The sequence below is a fragment of the Aricia agestis genome, chromosome 5 (assembly GCF_905147365.1).
Source record: "Aricia agestis chromosome 5, ilAriAges1.1, whole genome shotgun sequence".
NCBI lineage: Eukaryota > Metazoa > Arthropoda > Insecta > Lepidoptera > Lycaenidae > Aricia > Aricia agestis.
Window position 1 is genome coordinate 3,745,807 of NC_056410.1, and position 17,072 is coordinate 3,762,878.

General features: G+C 36.5%; 1 protein-coding gene across 1 annotated transcript; it reads left to right on the forward strand.

Moving 5' to 3' along the window:
* The first annotated feature begins 6,286 nt into the window (after positions 1-6,286).
* LOC121727071 (40S ribosomal protein S3a) lies at positions 6,287-9,483 on the forward strand. Its single transcript, XM_042114747.1, has 7 exons — positions 6,287-6,408; positions 6,724-6,820; positions 7,149-7,234; positions 7,531-7,626; positions 8,044-8,191; positions 8,799-8,960; positions 9,305-9,483. The coding sequence occupies exons 1-7, from the start codon at positions 6,347-6,349 to the stop codon at positions 9,446-9,448; spliced, it is 795 nt and encodes a 264-aa protein (XP_041970681.1). The 5' UTR covers positions 6,287-6,346; the 3' UTR covers positions 9,449-9,483.
* The last annotated feature ends 7,589 nt before the right edge of the window (positions 9,484-17,072 follow it).

Genomic DNA, 17,072 nt, shown 5'->3' on the forward strand with positions numbered 1-17,072 from the left:
GGTTCCGCTAAATAATAAACAATAAGAATGGTCAAAGAATGCCTCAAACACGTGGATTTAACATTAAATACGTAAGTTTTGAACAACGTTTTTTGGGCTTTTCAATCGGTATTTTTGTAAACTAAAAAGATAATTTTTAAGTTTATTAATCCCTTATTCGTGCAATATAAGGCATTAGTGCTAAAAATGTCAAATCAGTTAATAATTTGGCTATAAAAATTGCATGGCTTTTTACGTGTGTTTACGGATTCTCATCACTTGAACTATAATTAATCTGTATCATGAACTAATTGACTTTCTTTCCTGTATCATAATGTGCTTCGAAATAATCGACAAATAGAAATATTCAAGAAAATAAACGCACACTACTTGTATGAAAAAAAGCACAAAATGGCCACGCGATAACGGGCTAAGACTACATCTATACTATAATACTTTATCTATGGTTCTGACAGAAATTGTTAGGATTTTATTGAACATGAGACTCAATTATGAAGTTGACAGTCAGCTGCCAAACTGCGAAAAAATGAAACGAACACGGCTATATGCTTGTCACTCAAAAATCTGTCATTTTCCTAGTGTGTGTGTTGTATAATGTGTAATGTTTTATTAGTTAAAAAAATCTATGATAAAAGCATAATTTCAAAATAATATTAGCTCGATTTACTCCTTCACCGTATAAACTATAACTGTGCAAAATTTCATTCAACCTACGTTTCCCCATTTTTCGTCAAAAGGGATACAGGGATAAGGTTTTTGGCTCACGTATTAATATATAGATTTCTTTACGTTACCATTGCTCTACACGCGACGTTGTCAGACCTCTGTGGTGGCAACGTCGCGCCTCGCGCAACAGTATATATTAAGTCTATGCTTGAAACTATTTATTGTAAATTAATTACAGCTAAAGTATTTTTTAAAATTTTCATTAAAAAATACTTAAGCTTTTTAAAACGAAAAAAAAAGTATTTTTAAAAAAATACTTTTTTTTCGTTTTATTAAAATATTCATGATTTAAACCCTTTTTATGCTTTATAAATTAATTACAGCTAAAGTATTTTTTAAAATTTTCATTAAAAAAATACTTAAGCTTTTTAAAACGAAAAAAAAGTATTAAAAAAAAAACTTATTTTTCGTTTTATTAAAATATTCATGATTTAAACCCTTTTTATGCTTTATATCTCAATATTTTTTTCATTATTCATATAAGTAAACCGGGAGTCAATAAATAACAAAATGGGGTTTGTCCTCGCCTTAAGCGTCTTTTAGAAATTCTACCCCCAAGGGGAAGAAATTGGGGTTGAAATTTTGGTGTATGCCACGTTTGTCAATTTTAAACCGCTTGAGACTTTTCTTGCATAAAGCTACTATGACGGAGGCAGCTCCTAAGAAAGGATAAAAAAATCCACCCCTAAGGGGGTAAAATAGGCGATGAAATTTTGCATGAAACTTTGTCAATTTTAAACCGATCGGGCTGAGACTTTGTATGCATAAAGCGACTATGACGTAGGCATCCACTAAGAATTTTAATAAATTCTACTCCTGAGGGAATGAAATAGGGGATAAAAGTTTTTATAAATTTTCATAGACTTTCGATTGATTGAACTAAAATTATCAAAGATTTGAGCCTTTATGATGAAGACGTTGGCTTAAATAGGATTTTGATAAATTCAACCCCCATGGGGATAAAAATATAAGGAATGATTGAGGATGCAAATTAATTATTTTGAACTTATCAGTACCAAATGGAACGAATAAATTATTACGAACAATTAAATTGAGTATTTTGTAGTCATATTGTCAAGTGCCTCTGTTGCCAATATTTATGTCGAGCAAAAAAGGCTAAAGTAGCGTTTGTTGTATGAGTATGTAATGTATGATATTGATATAAATATTTGCTCTATTTTGTTTTTAGTATTTGTTGTTATAGCAGCAACAGAAATATATTTTTTTTTAAATTTCGACTATTTAGCTAGTGAAATTCTTGAGATACATCCTGGAGACAGACAAACAAGTCATTGCAATAGGGTTTTTTACCCTTTGTATAAGAACCACAAAAAGGGGTAAACTATTCATCTTTGTTATTATACTATGTTAATGCGGATGAAATCGCCGGCAACAGCTAGTTAATAAATCACAATATCACAATAGACATAACTACCAGTAGTTCGACTGCAAAGAGAGGGACAGGTTTCAATATCTGTCAAATTCGTCAGGTTTCACTAGGATTATGAACGGAATGTGCCTCGTGCTGGCTGATATAATTTATTTTTGAATATTTAAAATAAAGATTTCAAAATTGGATTCTGACAATTTTGATCGCATGTGCCAAAACACAAACAACAATACGACCAAAAAGGAACACGTCCAGCGAATATGTCATAGTTTTAAATTCGTAGGTAACAATATACAGTGTGCAACAAAAATAAGTGATAATACTTTAAGGTGTGTACGTGTTCCTTGTAGAGAGTTCACTGTGAAAGTAGCAGCGCTGAAAGACGAAAAATATTTTTCTCTTTTGTATGGGGAAATTCGTGACGCTCGGGCCCTTGCCCGACAATTTAACAACCCTAGCGACGATTTTCGTCATAATACGTCAAATTTAAAAAAATTAACACCAGTTCTAAGTCGGCATACTCTATAATTCTGTCTACTCTGCTTTTATTATCATCTCTAAATCAACTTCTATATCATGAGACAGTCAATATAGAGGTAAACCTTCAATATTGATTACCATATTTTTACCGGTATTCCGGTCCACAGATTACTAGTATATTATATATATTTGTTCCGGTCCCTGGACACAGGAACCTGGACAATACATATATTATGTAAGTTGTATTTTGTAAGTGTAACACGGTATGGTGATTGGTGGCTAATAGCTGGTGAGTGCCACTCACCATACCGTATAATATAGAACAGAATAATGTCTTTATGCACCACTCACTGAGTGGTGCATAAAAAAATTATTCTACTCTTAAATAGCTCCATCAATGCATAAAATCAGCCACACACTGTATCGCAATTCGCAGCACTCAGCAATCAGCCTGCCTCATTTCCTAAGACCTAAGAGCTTAGTAGTTCCAGTTCCAACTTTCCAAGTTTAGGTCTGTAGGTCAGCCGGTAATCGAAAATCAGAAGGTGGGCCGTGGTGGGAGGAGATTCGGGAGTTGGGAGTCTCAATCGGTAATCCTGAGTCCTCAAGTCCCAACTTGGGACTTTAGGACTCAGGGTTTGGCATTCCACTGCAACAGCAGTGCACAGGCTCTGTAGTGCAGCCAGCTGCCAGCAGAGCAGCAGCTTCACCTTAACAACGGAAACGAAAAAAAATTTAACGTTTATGTCTATTTTTTTTTTCTGGCAACATTGACAACTGACAGTTGACATCGTTGAAGAGGAGACTCTTGATCATCTGGTTCTTCGATGTGGAAAGCTTAATATCGCACGCCTAATGTTGTGTAGTGAAATCAGTGAAATAACGGACAAAGATGACAGTGACAGTGACAGCCATCTTAGCATAGACAACTTGTCTTTGAAAGAATTACTTCAGAAAAGTACTTTATATGGACCGCTTTACATTTTTTTTTTAAATATTGAGAAAAAACTTTAATAATTTGCGTTAGCATTCTAATTTCTATACAGGGTAACAGGAAAAGTCGACGTAGATCCGTTAAGGGCGTGTAGTTTGCATCGTTTCTAACTGATTTGGCCATTAAGTCTATGGATTTGGCCATGAAACACCCCATCCTAAACCTAACCGTTTTCGAGATATTCGACTTTTATTTTTTTTCACAAATTTGCCGAATTTTTTTATATCTGATTGTATAATATGAAAATTAGGGGTCAAAATCGCATTAATTTTTGCTTTTTACAACTAGGACAAGATGCCTTATGACTTCAATAACCAAAATTATAAGTAAATTAACTTAACATGTCGTACTAAGATATTGAAAGTTTAAAAAAATAATATTTATTTATTAAGTTTATTTTTCTTTAAAGGATATCCAAAAAAAATAGTATAGAAGATGTTCTGCAGATCTACTTAAAAATATCTACGTTTCATCAGCTATCCAACAAGGTATAACAATCAAAGATTTTATTGAAATTGGTGCAACAACTTAGCTTCAACGGCAACTAAGGAGGTAAAAAATTACATTAGTTGATTACGTTTAAATTACCCCTTGACCCCAGAAAACAAAACAAAACAATAAATAAATACACAATAACATTTGTTACTTATTAAGACATGTTTAAATTTCATGTTCAACATGACCACCCCTGTTTTGCACACATTTTCGCAGTCTTTTTCTCAGTCCACTTTTCACTACAGCAGTAGTTAATTTACCCCTTATTTGATTCGCCGCGATAATAATTCTGGTTCTCAATTCTTGTACAGATGATACCGGGTTGGGCTCACTGTACACCAGACTCTTCATGTGCCCCCATACATAAAAATCCATGGGGGTTAGGTCCGGACTTCTCGGTGGCCAGGGTATAGGCCCACCTCGCCCAATCCATTTGTTCTGGTAATTTATATCCAACCATTCCCTGACACCTCTCCTGTAATGCGCAGGGCAGCCATCATGTTGGAACCACATGTCTCGGCGTAGAGTGAGTGGCAAATCTATATATAATAAAACATTGAGCTCTCCTCTCAGGAAATTTTCATAAAATTCCCCATTTAAATTATCAGGGAAAAAATATGGGCCAATCAAATGATTGGAAATGATACCCATCCACACGTTCAAGCTGAATCGGCGTTGTGATCCCTTAACCCTCTTCTTGTTTGGATTTCCCTGTTCTTTCGGGGCCCAATAATGGACGTTATGATAATTTGTGATGCCGTCTTTGTCAAATTTTGACACAAGATTAAAAAAAAAAGTCGGGTCTTCTACATTTGCATTCAACATGAACCGGCAGAAACCCATTCGTCTTCCGGGATCATCTTGTTCAATGTCCTGCACAAGCGTGTAGTGGTATGGGTATAAGCCCGCAGTGTGAACGTTATACCACACTCTCCATTGCGAGACTCCCAGTTGAGCGGTAACAATATTTGTTGAGGTGGTTGGATCCAATCGGAATCTTTGCACAATTTCGTTGTCCTGTTCTTCGTCATCATCAACAACACGTGGCCTTCCTAAATCTGTCCGGCGCCTCGATACGGAGCCAGTTTCTCGAATCCTTCGATAGAGTCCTTCAAAAACTCTCACATCCGGTACTCGACGGCCAGGATAGCGTGTCATGTACTCGTTACAAGCTTGCGCGGACACACAATTGCAGTATCCGTAGCAAACTAGCATATCTGCATATTCCTCGTTCGTGTAGGTCGTCATCGTTAACAGTTCCGTATCACAAGCAAAATCAGAGTCCAGTAAACAAGCACAATATAGTCACAAATCGGAAGAAACAGTCCGGAAACACAGCCAAGTCGAACAGAAAACAGAAAGCACAACGATAACGCATCTACCATGGACGAATCACATAAGCAGACTAACAACCAAAGTCCAAACGGCAAACACAAGCAATAGTGAATAGGGCATGTAGTATTCACATTCCCAATCTCCTTCGGCATCGGCACATTATCTTTCTCACTCATACCTGCATAAATCGTAAGTTGTCTCGCTTGCATGCCCCGAATCAACTCAACGGACAATAGGCAAGGGACCGAGAAGTATATATTAAGTCTATGGAGAATTGCTACCTGGGTGCTTTTAACTAAGTGTTTTTTCTATGATTTTTGGCAAAACCCTTGATTGTGATACCTTGTTGGCTAGCTGATGAAACGTAGATATTTTAAATTACATCTGCAGAACATCTTCGATACTATTTTTTTTGGATATCCTTAAAAGAAAAATAAACTTAATAAATAAATATTATTTTTTTAAACTTCCAATGTCTTAGTACGACCTGTTAAGTTAATTTACTTACAATTTTGGTTATTGAAGTCATAAGGCATCTTGTCCTAGTTGTAAAAAGCAAAAAATAATGCGATTTTGACTACTAATTTTCATATTATACAATCAGATATCAAAAAATTCGGCAAATTTGTGAAAAAAAAATAAAAGTCGCATATCTCGAAAACGGTTAGGTTTAGGATGGGGTGTTTCATAGCCAAATCAGTTAGAAACGATGCAAACTACACGCCCTTAACGGATCTACGTCGACTTTTCCTGTAACCCTGTATAGTTTGTGACTTGTATTTAATTTCGATTGGGCTAAAAGGACTAGTATCCAGGCCCGTAAAATAAAATATAAAAAAAAAAACAGTTGACATCTGACAAACTCCGTCCATAGACATTAGAATTTAGACCATAAACAACAACTCTTTCTCAGTTTGAGTTTGATCATGGCGGTCGGTAAAAATAAGGGACTGTCCAAAGGTGGCAAAAAGGGTGTTAAGAAGAAGATGTAAGTTAAAAATATGCTTTCTAGTGTATTCTTTGAGCTTTAATCTATAAACTGTATTTGCCGAAAAGTTGTCTTATCAAGTGATTTCAGAAATATTTTTTGATAAAGTTACATGGCTCGTGTCAAAGGACAATCCACCGAACACCGAACTTAATTATAAAGTGTACTATAATTACTCAGTGTATTTGTTAATGCAACACGCTTGTCATTAATTATGTGACTTTGTAAATTTAATACCCAGAAGAAAGAAATGCGCTAGGAAATAGGTAAATATGTGTGTGTTGGAGGTTATGTTTAACTAACATTTTGTTTCAGTGTTGATCCCTTCACCCGCAAAGATTGGTACGATGTTAAGGCCCCGTCTATGTTCACTAAGAGGCAAGTGGGCACCACCCTTGTCAACCGTACTCAGGTTAGTTTCTAATAATGATTGATACTTTACTAAAATCTATAATATATCTAGAGGAAGTAGTTCAATGTTTGAGTTGAGGAGGCTAGTACCTTGCCACGTGAGAATTTTGTTATTCGTGTCGTTATCACTACATGTGCAGTGCAAAATATGAATCCCATGCTTGTCTATGAACTAAAACATTACCATGATGATCTACCTAGCTCGCAATGACACATATCTGATGAAAAAGATTGTTCCCTTTTGATTTACTGCTGACAAAATAATAAATTATTAAAGATATAATAATTATGCTTGTGTAAGTAGTTTAAAAAGTCGTAGTTTGTTCTAGGGAACCAAAATCGCTTCGGAGGGCCTGAAGGGACGCGTGTTTGAAGTGTCCCTGGCTGATCTGCAAGCCGACACTGATGCAGAAAGGTAAATATTATTTTATACTACACTTGCTCTTCATTGTATGTTACAGGATAGTTCTTGTTGCAGAACTAGTTTCTGAATGGAATTGTAGTAGGCATCCTTTTAGAAAGTATGTTCAATTCAAAAAGTATTATAAAACCAACTTGCTAAATTACTAGATTTGATTCTAACCTTATCACTTAAATAACATGCTTTACACTATGCCTCTAAATTTGTCATTAACAAAGTGGTAATATTATTTTGTTGTATGATTACATTGACTACAGTAAACATGGGTTCTAATTAACTTTTCATTTCAGGTCTTTCCGTAAATTCCGTCTCATTGCTGAGGATGTTCAGGGCCGCAATGTTCTCTGCAACTTCCATGGCATGGACTTGACCACTGACAAGCTCAGGTAAATCAGTGTTTTCTTGTTGTTATATTATTATTTACACTGTTTTGGGATTTTGCAAAATAATACATTGCATTCTATAGTAAGAATCGCATAAATTGTACATAAATTATCCCCTGTATTTAGATGTCTTTTTTTTTATATTTATACAAATGCAGTCCAGCTATTCAAAGGCTTAATAATGGCCTTTGTATCGTTACAAACTGCAAATATTATAAGCTTTCACTTGATAGTTGCTCTTAATGATTTTTAATTTTTGAGCATTTTCAGTCACTGCAACAATTCTTTACATCTAAAATTGACAATAAATAACACAATTTAAAAAAAATCTTTAGAATATTTTTTCTCCAAAAATAATAAAATGATAGTTTTCCGCATATCTTTAATTTTATGTGCTAACAATATAATGGCATTTTACAGATGGATGGTTAAGAAATGGCAAACCCTTGTGGAGGCCAACATTGACGTAAAGACCACAGACGGCTACCTCCTCCGTGTGTTCTGCATTGGCTTCACCAACAAAGACACACTAAGCCAGCGCAAGACCTGCTATGCTCAACACACTCAGGTATATAAGTTGTTCTTTCAATAACTAATAACTTAGGCTACTTAATTATGCTGTTAACCTAATGCTGTCCTTGTCTATTAGTTCATCATGTCCAGTTAATTCATCAAGCCCCATACAGTCACCGGTGACCGAGACACAATAGAAATTCTATTGTCTCGTTTTTCCACGATCGAAGGGTTAAGTGAGTCACAAATTTTAAGTTGATGATGTTTCACTATACAGCTTTGTTGCCCAGAAATTAGTTTTTTAGTCATAGTAATTACGAGCATATTTTGAAATATTGCAGCCCAGCTATATAATGGTCTAACTATAACCTTTATATCGTTTCAAGCTGCAAATATCAATGCTTCCACATAAACTTGTGTTTTTTACTATGGTTGTAAAAGGCCCATTATGTCGTTGCTACATTTATATTTTTAAAAATCAATACTTATTTTTAATAAGATGAATAGAGAATCATTATTATAATTAAACTCAAGAAGCTGGCATAAAACTCAAGTTTTTAAGCTATTTATTTATTATTGTTACTGGTGTGCATCACACTAACAGTAATTATAAAAGTGATGCAACTAATTTATAAAATAAAATTATTTTACTATTATTACAGGTCCGTGCTATCAGAAAGAAGATGTGTGAAATTATCACCCGTGACGTAGCTAATTCAGAGCTGAGGGAGGTTGTGAACAAACTGATCCCTGACTCCATCGCCAAGGACATTGAGAAGGTCTGCCACAGCATCTACCCACTCCGTGATGTCTGCATCCGCAAGGTAATTTCCCTTTTATATTGCAATAAAATTACAGTACAACTATATTCTATGGCTCATCTAATCTTGGTGTTCTATGGCAGATAATGTTTATAAATAAATCAATTTTCAAAACACATTAAGAACTTAGTTGTATGTTGTAGTTATTAGTTGTATCAAAATTTCTTGAACTTTTAAGATGTAGAAAAATTCTATACTTTCAAATGATGACACACCTAGCTCGCAATGATCAATCACATGATGAAACTTCATGTTCCCTTTTGATTTTACTTCTGAAGAATTGTATAAGGTCGAAATTTGTAAACAAAGTCTGTACCGCATGAAAGTAATCTGTGAATTGTGTTTAGGTCAAGGTGCTGAAGAGGCCGCGTTTCGAGATTGCTAAACTGATGGAGTTGCACGGCGAGGGTGGCGGCGGCAAGCGCGGTGAGGCCGGAGACAAGTCTGAACGTCCTGAGGGCTATGAACCGCCTGTACAAGAAAGTGTATAAGTTTTAATATACATCAAAAAAATATTAACTCTTTCATTAATCCTAAAATATATATATTACATATCTGGTTACCTCTTCACGCTTCAACCGCTGAACGAAGTTATTATCCCGAAAAAATGTATCATTCCCGCGCGATAAACTAATTACGGCGTTACAAAGTTGCGGGCGTCATAGTTTATTTTAAATATTTAGGCTGTGTTCACACTACAATAATAATTATACTCAACCTGCGGACCGCAGGGACTTTATCATTGGCCCGCGAAAAGTCAAACTCGCACTGCCCTTTTTTTTTTTTTTTTTTTTTCGAAAGGGTCTAAGCTACTGGTCTGGTTAAGACCATGGTAGTTTAATCGTGGCTATAACTAGTCTGTTGCTAGTTGGTTTGGAAATAAACAATGAGGGAGGCCTGGCCCCCTCCCCTAAAGTCACACGTGTGACATTTTAGACGGGCAATATTGGGGAGAGCTACGAAAATAAGCTATTTTTATCTGACGTGGGGACACGGGTCCCCCCTGCTCTTAAGGGGTCCGACCCCTTACTCACTCTCAGACGAGTGAGGCTGCTCGCGCGCGGTAGCACAAACTAGCTGCGTACGAGTTATCGCGGTAGATGAGCTCAAGTTATTAATGTTATTGCTTAAAAGAGGGCCGTCCCTCTCCCCTTCCGAGTCCGCGTGTATGTTCTAATGTCAAAGTAATTGGTAGAGCTCTCTACGACAATGTCGCGGTCGCGGCCATGATTTAGGTGTGTTGCTATCCGCATGCGAACTCGAACCCGGGATCGAGCTCGGCACCGGATTTCGGTCGGTCTGTCTGTTTGTCGTTCGGGTCGTGTTAAGTCCTCGGGGAAGGCGCCGGCGTCGTCCCCGGTGCAATACTAACCACGCGGGTGAGTGTGATTTGAGTTTACGTAACTGTACACAGTACGTTACGTATTCTGTGATGGGGTCTACAGGGTCGGCTAAGATATGCTTAGGCCGTCTGAAGGGGTATCGGAATGATGCGTCATGTTCGTAGTCCACAGCCTTACGAATGAGCGGATTGGGATGTACTTTGCCTTTCTCAAAGAATCTCTCTGAGAGTTCTTTGATATAGGCTTTGATAGTGATAAGCTGGCAGTCTCTATGCAAGTCGATGTTTCGCATGTAACGGGGGGCACCTGTTGCCATGCGCAAAAAACGGTTTTGTACTCGTTGCAATTGGTTCATCTGATTGTCACTTATGTGTGCGAAAGAGACGCACGCATAAGTGAGTATCGTTCTTATACATGTTTTGTATAAGGTGAGCTTATGTCTTATGGCGGCTCTCGACATAGGCGAACGCGTTGGCCAACGCGTCTGCAGACGCGTTGGCCCAATGTGTAGAACGGGCGTTCGCGCGTTGGCCGTAGGTATTTAGACGTTGGCCAACGCGCGAACGCCCGTTCTACACATTGGGCCAACGCGTCTGCAGACGCGTTGGCCAACGCGTTCGCCTATGTCGAGAGCCGGCATTAAGGACATTTTGCTACTTGCGTTGAGTAAAGGATATAATTTGTATAATACGAATTTCGCTTTACGTACGGTATTCGATATATGGTTCGTGAATGACATCGACTTGTTTAGTACTACTCCTAAGTATTTGACAGCCGTGACTTCGGGAATTAATTTTCCGTGCAACTAATAGGTTGCATTTTCTTACGTTTTAGTCCGTTAAATAATATAGCGTGACTTTTGTCGGGGTTTAGTTCAATTCTCCATTTAGCGAACCATTTACCGAGTTCGGTAACTGCTTCTTGGAGTTTTTTGGACGCGAAAGCTATTTGGCGATGAGCAAAGAAAAGGGCCGTGTCGTCCGCGAATAGCGCTTTTTGTACTCGAGGGTGGGTGGGCAAATCGGACGTGTCCGCACTGGGCTACCGCACTGCTAATGCTGTATCCACACATGCCGCCGGCTTCGGTGACAAGGGAAACCCGGCGGCATGTGTGGATGCACCATTAGGCAGCTATCCCCAACCCGCGAGCCGCATGCGCTCCGGTAGGTAGGAGTATTAGTGTTCTGTGCGTATGCGGCCCACCGGAACTTTATGTGGCTCGCGTCCATTTTGAAATTTACGCTCACCGGCAAGCTGATAATGTATTATAGTCGCGTCGTGAAGGTCGTAATTTTTTTCCACTTTTAAATCGTTAATTTTGAAAAATGTTATTTCTTCTTCTTCTTCTTTTGGCGTAAGGTTATTTTCCACCCTAAAAAATGTTGCGGCTATAAAGTTAATATATTCGACAAGGCTTTAATTGAATGTGTCAATGTCAGTCAATGTGCGCTGCTGGTAAAGGAGAACTGTCAAAAATGACGTTTTTGTATGCTAGAAGCGTTAGTTCCTTTTCTCGCCACCTTCATAAACAGCCTTGTCGAACTCTATATATTATTTTGCTTTATGGCTCAGTTGAATAAGTTGAACTTTTATATGCTGTTGTAACAAAAAAAAAGTTTGACATATTTTGTCATTTGTGTATTGTGATATGCCACGATCATGAAGGTATAATACTATGCCACGATCATGCCATTGGAATTTATCCATAAACCTTTAATACGACAGTATATTATATTAAGTCTATGGATTTATCATATATACTAGTAATCTGTGGCACAGAATACAAATTACTCAATCTGTGGGGATTTATGGATTTGGGAGCAAGGAATTAATATATCTACGTATAACTAGTATATACAGGCTGCAACCAAAAATAAGTGATAATACTTTAGGTTGTGTACGTGTTCCTTATAGAGAATTCACTATGAAAGTAGCAGCGCTGAAAGACCAAAAATTTTTTCCACTTTTGTATGGGGAAAGTCGTGACGCCCTTGCCCATAGAATAGTGAAAAAAAATTTCGTCTTTCAGCGCTGCTACTTTCACAGTGAACTCTCTACAAGGAACACGTACACATGTAAAGTATTACCACTTATTTTTGTTACACACTGTATTAATTCCATGTTTAGGAGTGATTGGGAGTTTTGCCGGGAATGTGAAAAAGTTGTTTTTGTATTATTTTCCTAAAATTGTGCTGGGTTTTTAATGTGTAATATTGGTAGGATATTAACCTGTGAGTGCCTCCATAGGCACTTCACATGGCTATTTGTATTTGCTATTGGCTATTTGTTATATATTTTGTCAAAATTATTGACGTATGTACACAAGAAGGAAATAAAGGCAAATACGGCCTTCCACACATGGACGTCAAATACCAAACTTTTACTTGATTTTCTTTACTTGCCTTTTTTTTATAATTATTAATACACTAGCTGTTGCCCGCGACTTCATCCGCGTGGACTTCAGTTTATAGCGCGCGATGTCAACAAAATTGGTGTCAAAAGCTTTTATAAAAAAAACCCTGGTACCCCTTCAATCAAAACAGCTGTGCAGTGTGCACATAATATTTCATTTTTTTAAATTAAACTTTATATTTTATGCCAAATTTTAAAGCTTATTTAGCCCCCCAATTACACAACCTTACCCGTAAACTATTTATCATTGATAGGTTTAAGGTTACGCCACTGTATATAATATAAAGTACTCACTTATTAAATAACGTAAAAAAGAAATAACAATCGAAAAAAATCGAAAATCAAATGTATGATGATACCACCTCTTATAGAAAGATGTTGGGCAAGCGTTAGCGCGAAGTAAGAGACGCACGGCGCCATCTAGTATGAATTTTTGGAACTAACTTAATTTAAACAAATTTTCGTATTTTCACCCCCTTACAATCCTTTTTTCCAGTAAAAAAGTAGCCTATGTCCTTTCTCAGGCTTTAGACTATCTGTATACAAAATTTCATTACAATCGGTTCGGTAGTTTTGGCGTGAAAGCGAGACAGACAGACAGATAGAGATACTTTCGCATTTATAATATTAGTATAGATTTGACTCCTTTGATGTGCGTCAAAAACCGACAAAGGTACGGATACGTGTATTTGGTATAATTCAGTATACTATGTCGGCTGTACACTCTCGCCGAGACACAGCGAGGCGGCCCGAGTGCGAGAGTGTAAATGGGTGCGCTCGCCTCGTCTCGCCTGTCTCGAACCCTCTCGGTCCGGTGTCGGTATTTGCGCCCGAGACAAAGGGTCTCGCGATGAAAGCGAGCGCATTACTGTACACTCTCGCGTTTTTCACTACTAGTCGCGCCGCTAGACAGTGCAGAACAGAGAAATAACAATAATAAACGTCATTATCAGTCATTATCTGTGAGAAATAAAATTAAATATGATTATTGGATTATAGATCTTTGGATTACAATGATATCTTTCGATGCATAGAGAAAAATAATGGTCCGTCTTCTCTGAGTTCATAACTGCAATTGAACTAAGCGAGAATGTACATGATCGCACTCGGGCAAGGGGCTCTCGCACGAGACTCTCGCCCGAGAGCTCTCGGCGAGAGTGTACAGCCGACATTATAAGTTTATGGTATAATTGGTGATATTTGTCAAATAGGCAAATAAGGCCAATATTTGTTAAACATACCGTCTACCAACCGTTTACACATGGTGATTGTTTGGCGAATACATCAAATACGCAAATACAAATAACCATGTGAAGTGCCTCCATAATCCATTAGATGTTCGTTATCATGCACAAGTGTAGGAAAGTGATGAAATATTCAGAAACGTGCCATTTTCTAGTCTACCACTTTACTGAATCAACTGACTTGACTCATGAAGCTATTATAGAGAAGAGATGGCCTAAGCAACTGTGCACTGTGATTTTCAACTAGGTCCTGACGTCATCATTGTGGGCGGGGCTTAAGTCAGTACACTTTCAGCGTTTGTCAGGTGCACACGTAATACGAGACTCCCAATAAATTGGTGTTTTTTGCGTTTTTAACAATGAAAGGATGAAGTATTGTGTTTTACAATATACTCAGACAGACGTTCTGATGATATAAATACCATCACATTTCATTTGTAAATAATTTAAAATGTAATCTATATATATATAAGAATGGATTTTCAAATGTGTTAGTCGCGCTAAAACTCGAAAACGGCTGGACGGATTGGGCTGATTTTAGTCTTAAAATATTCGTAGAAGTCCAGGGAAGGGTTTAAAGTGACACGAAGTTCACCGGGACAGCTAGTTTAAATACAATACAATGTATAAAAGTTCTAGAACATTTTAGCTTTCAGCGTTAATTATACTACTTGACACTAGATGGCCAGACCTTTGAAAGATAATACAGACGTAAATGCTTATAATTTTGCATAAGTTTATTGCAATAATCATACTTGAATACTTAAAACCGTGATACATTTAGTCTTAAACACATTTAATAGCTAAAACCGTACTTATATAGCTTTTATTATCATATTACTTATAAAGCGCCATCTGTCGTCATCTTGGATAACTATTTTGAACGTAACAAATATCCAGGGCCGTATTTTGAATTAAATTATTAACCGACTTCCAAAAAACGAGGAGGTTGTATTTTTATTAATTATGGCAATGACAGTTTGTTTGCTAATGTTGAGGTCGACAAACAAAAACGTTTTTATTTGCGGACATTTCTTTTAAGTTTTGTTTAATTTTTTTTGTGATAATAATAGGTAATATGTGATATTATTATAGTAATTGATTAATAAAATAATAGCTGAATCACATTCATTGATAAAATATTACCACGAATCTTTTTCATAAAAATTTGGGATTCGCTCAAAAATAAAAAAATAAAATACTTAACTGAAAGAGTTGAAGCTGCCACGGGGTTGACTAAAAACAAGGTAATACCTTTAATGTACAGAATTGGTCGATTACTTACCTATAAATTAATGTTATCAGAATATTTTTGCTAACGATACTTTTTAGCAAACAAAACTGTCATTGCGATCCCATTCTGATCGCGCGTGGATTATTATCTTTCATGTATTTACCATCGAAGAAATTGATTCATAGCCCATAGGCCGCCTCCCCCCCTCTACCCTATTACCTCTTAAAAGGCCGGCAATGCACCTGCAGCTCTTCTGATGTTGCGAGTGTCCATGGGCGACGGAAGTTGCTTTCCATCAGGTGACCCGTTTACTCGTTTGTTCCCTTATTTTGCATTAAAAAATCGGTCAAAATACCAACCCTAATTTTATTCATTGAACTTATTATAGTTAACTAGCTGTCCCGGTGAACTTCGTGTCACTTTAAAACCTTCCCTGGACTTCTACGAATATTTTAAGACTAAAATGAGGGATTATCCTATTTTTTTAATTTGATTGTCAAACAGTTTCCATTTTAGTAACTAGATGGCGTATGGGTAGACAACTATCGGTAATACCAGGGAATACCATCAATAATTGCTACAAAACTGGGCAAAAGAATATAAAACTTGATACATTTCAACTTGAAAAAGACGCAATGATATTCCAATGAATAGGAAAATAAAGTTATTATAACGATGTTTTAGCTAAAATTCACGGAAGAAATAGCCCTATTTAACGATATTCATACCAAATGTCACAGGAATTATACATTTTGGTTTTGACAACATCTTACCTGCACTTGTGCAAGATAACGGATATTTAATGGCTAATATTTTACCAATAATGAATATGAAAAACCCAAAAACCACAATTTGGAAAAAAATAATAAAAACCACACCAACAATAAAAAGTAGGAGAAGTTTGAAAGTGACATGCCCGCCAAAACTCTTTCAGTTGTCAATTTCAGTTTGACAAGTTTTTATTATGTCAGCATGTTCCTAAACTATTACCAGTGTACTGGCCTAATCGCTTAGGCCAATGATCGCTTAGGTTTAAGATATTTTGATTTATGTCACTCTTGACAGTACACTGATATTTTTTTGAAACACAACCCATATGTAGTCAGTGATGCCAACCTACAGATAATTTCAGATCGGTGAGGAACCAATAGAAAATCTAGAAGTGTCTATCCTTACGCCATCTAGTTAAGATTGTTAAAATTAAAATATAAATGAAAATCACTCAGCCGTTTTCGAGTTTTAGTGTTACTAACACAATCGAAAATATATATATATATATATATATATATATATATATATATATATATATATATATATATATATATATATATATATATATATACATATATATATATATATATATATATATATATATATATATATATATATATATATATATATATATATATATATATATATAGCAAAACTACTAGCTTAGGTCGATGTTGATGTTACTATTGTAGTTCAGCTATCTTACACTAGATGTCAAAATTCTTGAATATTCTTGAATATTGTGGGACGTACTCAGAACTTTAAAAATGTATATATTATCTATATACATATATATATACATATATATATATATATTTCCACCCCGGAGTTGATATTGCGTCCTACATGGCGGTTTTTACCGATGATATTGCGTCCGACTGACTTGTTGCATCCTGTATACGGACGCAAGATTGACCATCTCTCAAATTCAGCCAGAAGTAGTGTTGAGGTTAGTACAATGGCTGGGTGAAATATTGGCATGGACGTTGTTTTGTCACCGGAGTGCTTTTCGGCGTATTTCTTAGTTCCGCTATTTGGCGCGCGAATTTTGGAGGTCGCTACTGTGCGCCGTATATCGGTGGCGTATATTCGATACTTTGTTTACGTATAA

Bases quoted from the DNA above. Each gene is read 5' to 3' on its own strand.
- LOC121727071 (XM_042114747.1), top strand. From the start codon at position 6,347: ATGGCGGTCGGTAAAAATAAGGGACTGTCCAAAGGTGGCAAAAAGGGT. The intron at 7,627-8,043 runs GTAAATCAGTGT...GGCATTTTACAG, and splicing joins TTGACCACTGACAAGCTCAG to ATGGATGGTTAAGAAATGGC. The intron at 8,192-8,798 runs GTATATAAGTTG...CTATTATTACAG, and splicing joins GCTATGCTCAACACACTCAG to GTCCGTGCTATCAGAAAGAA.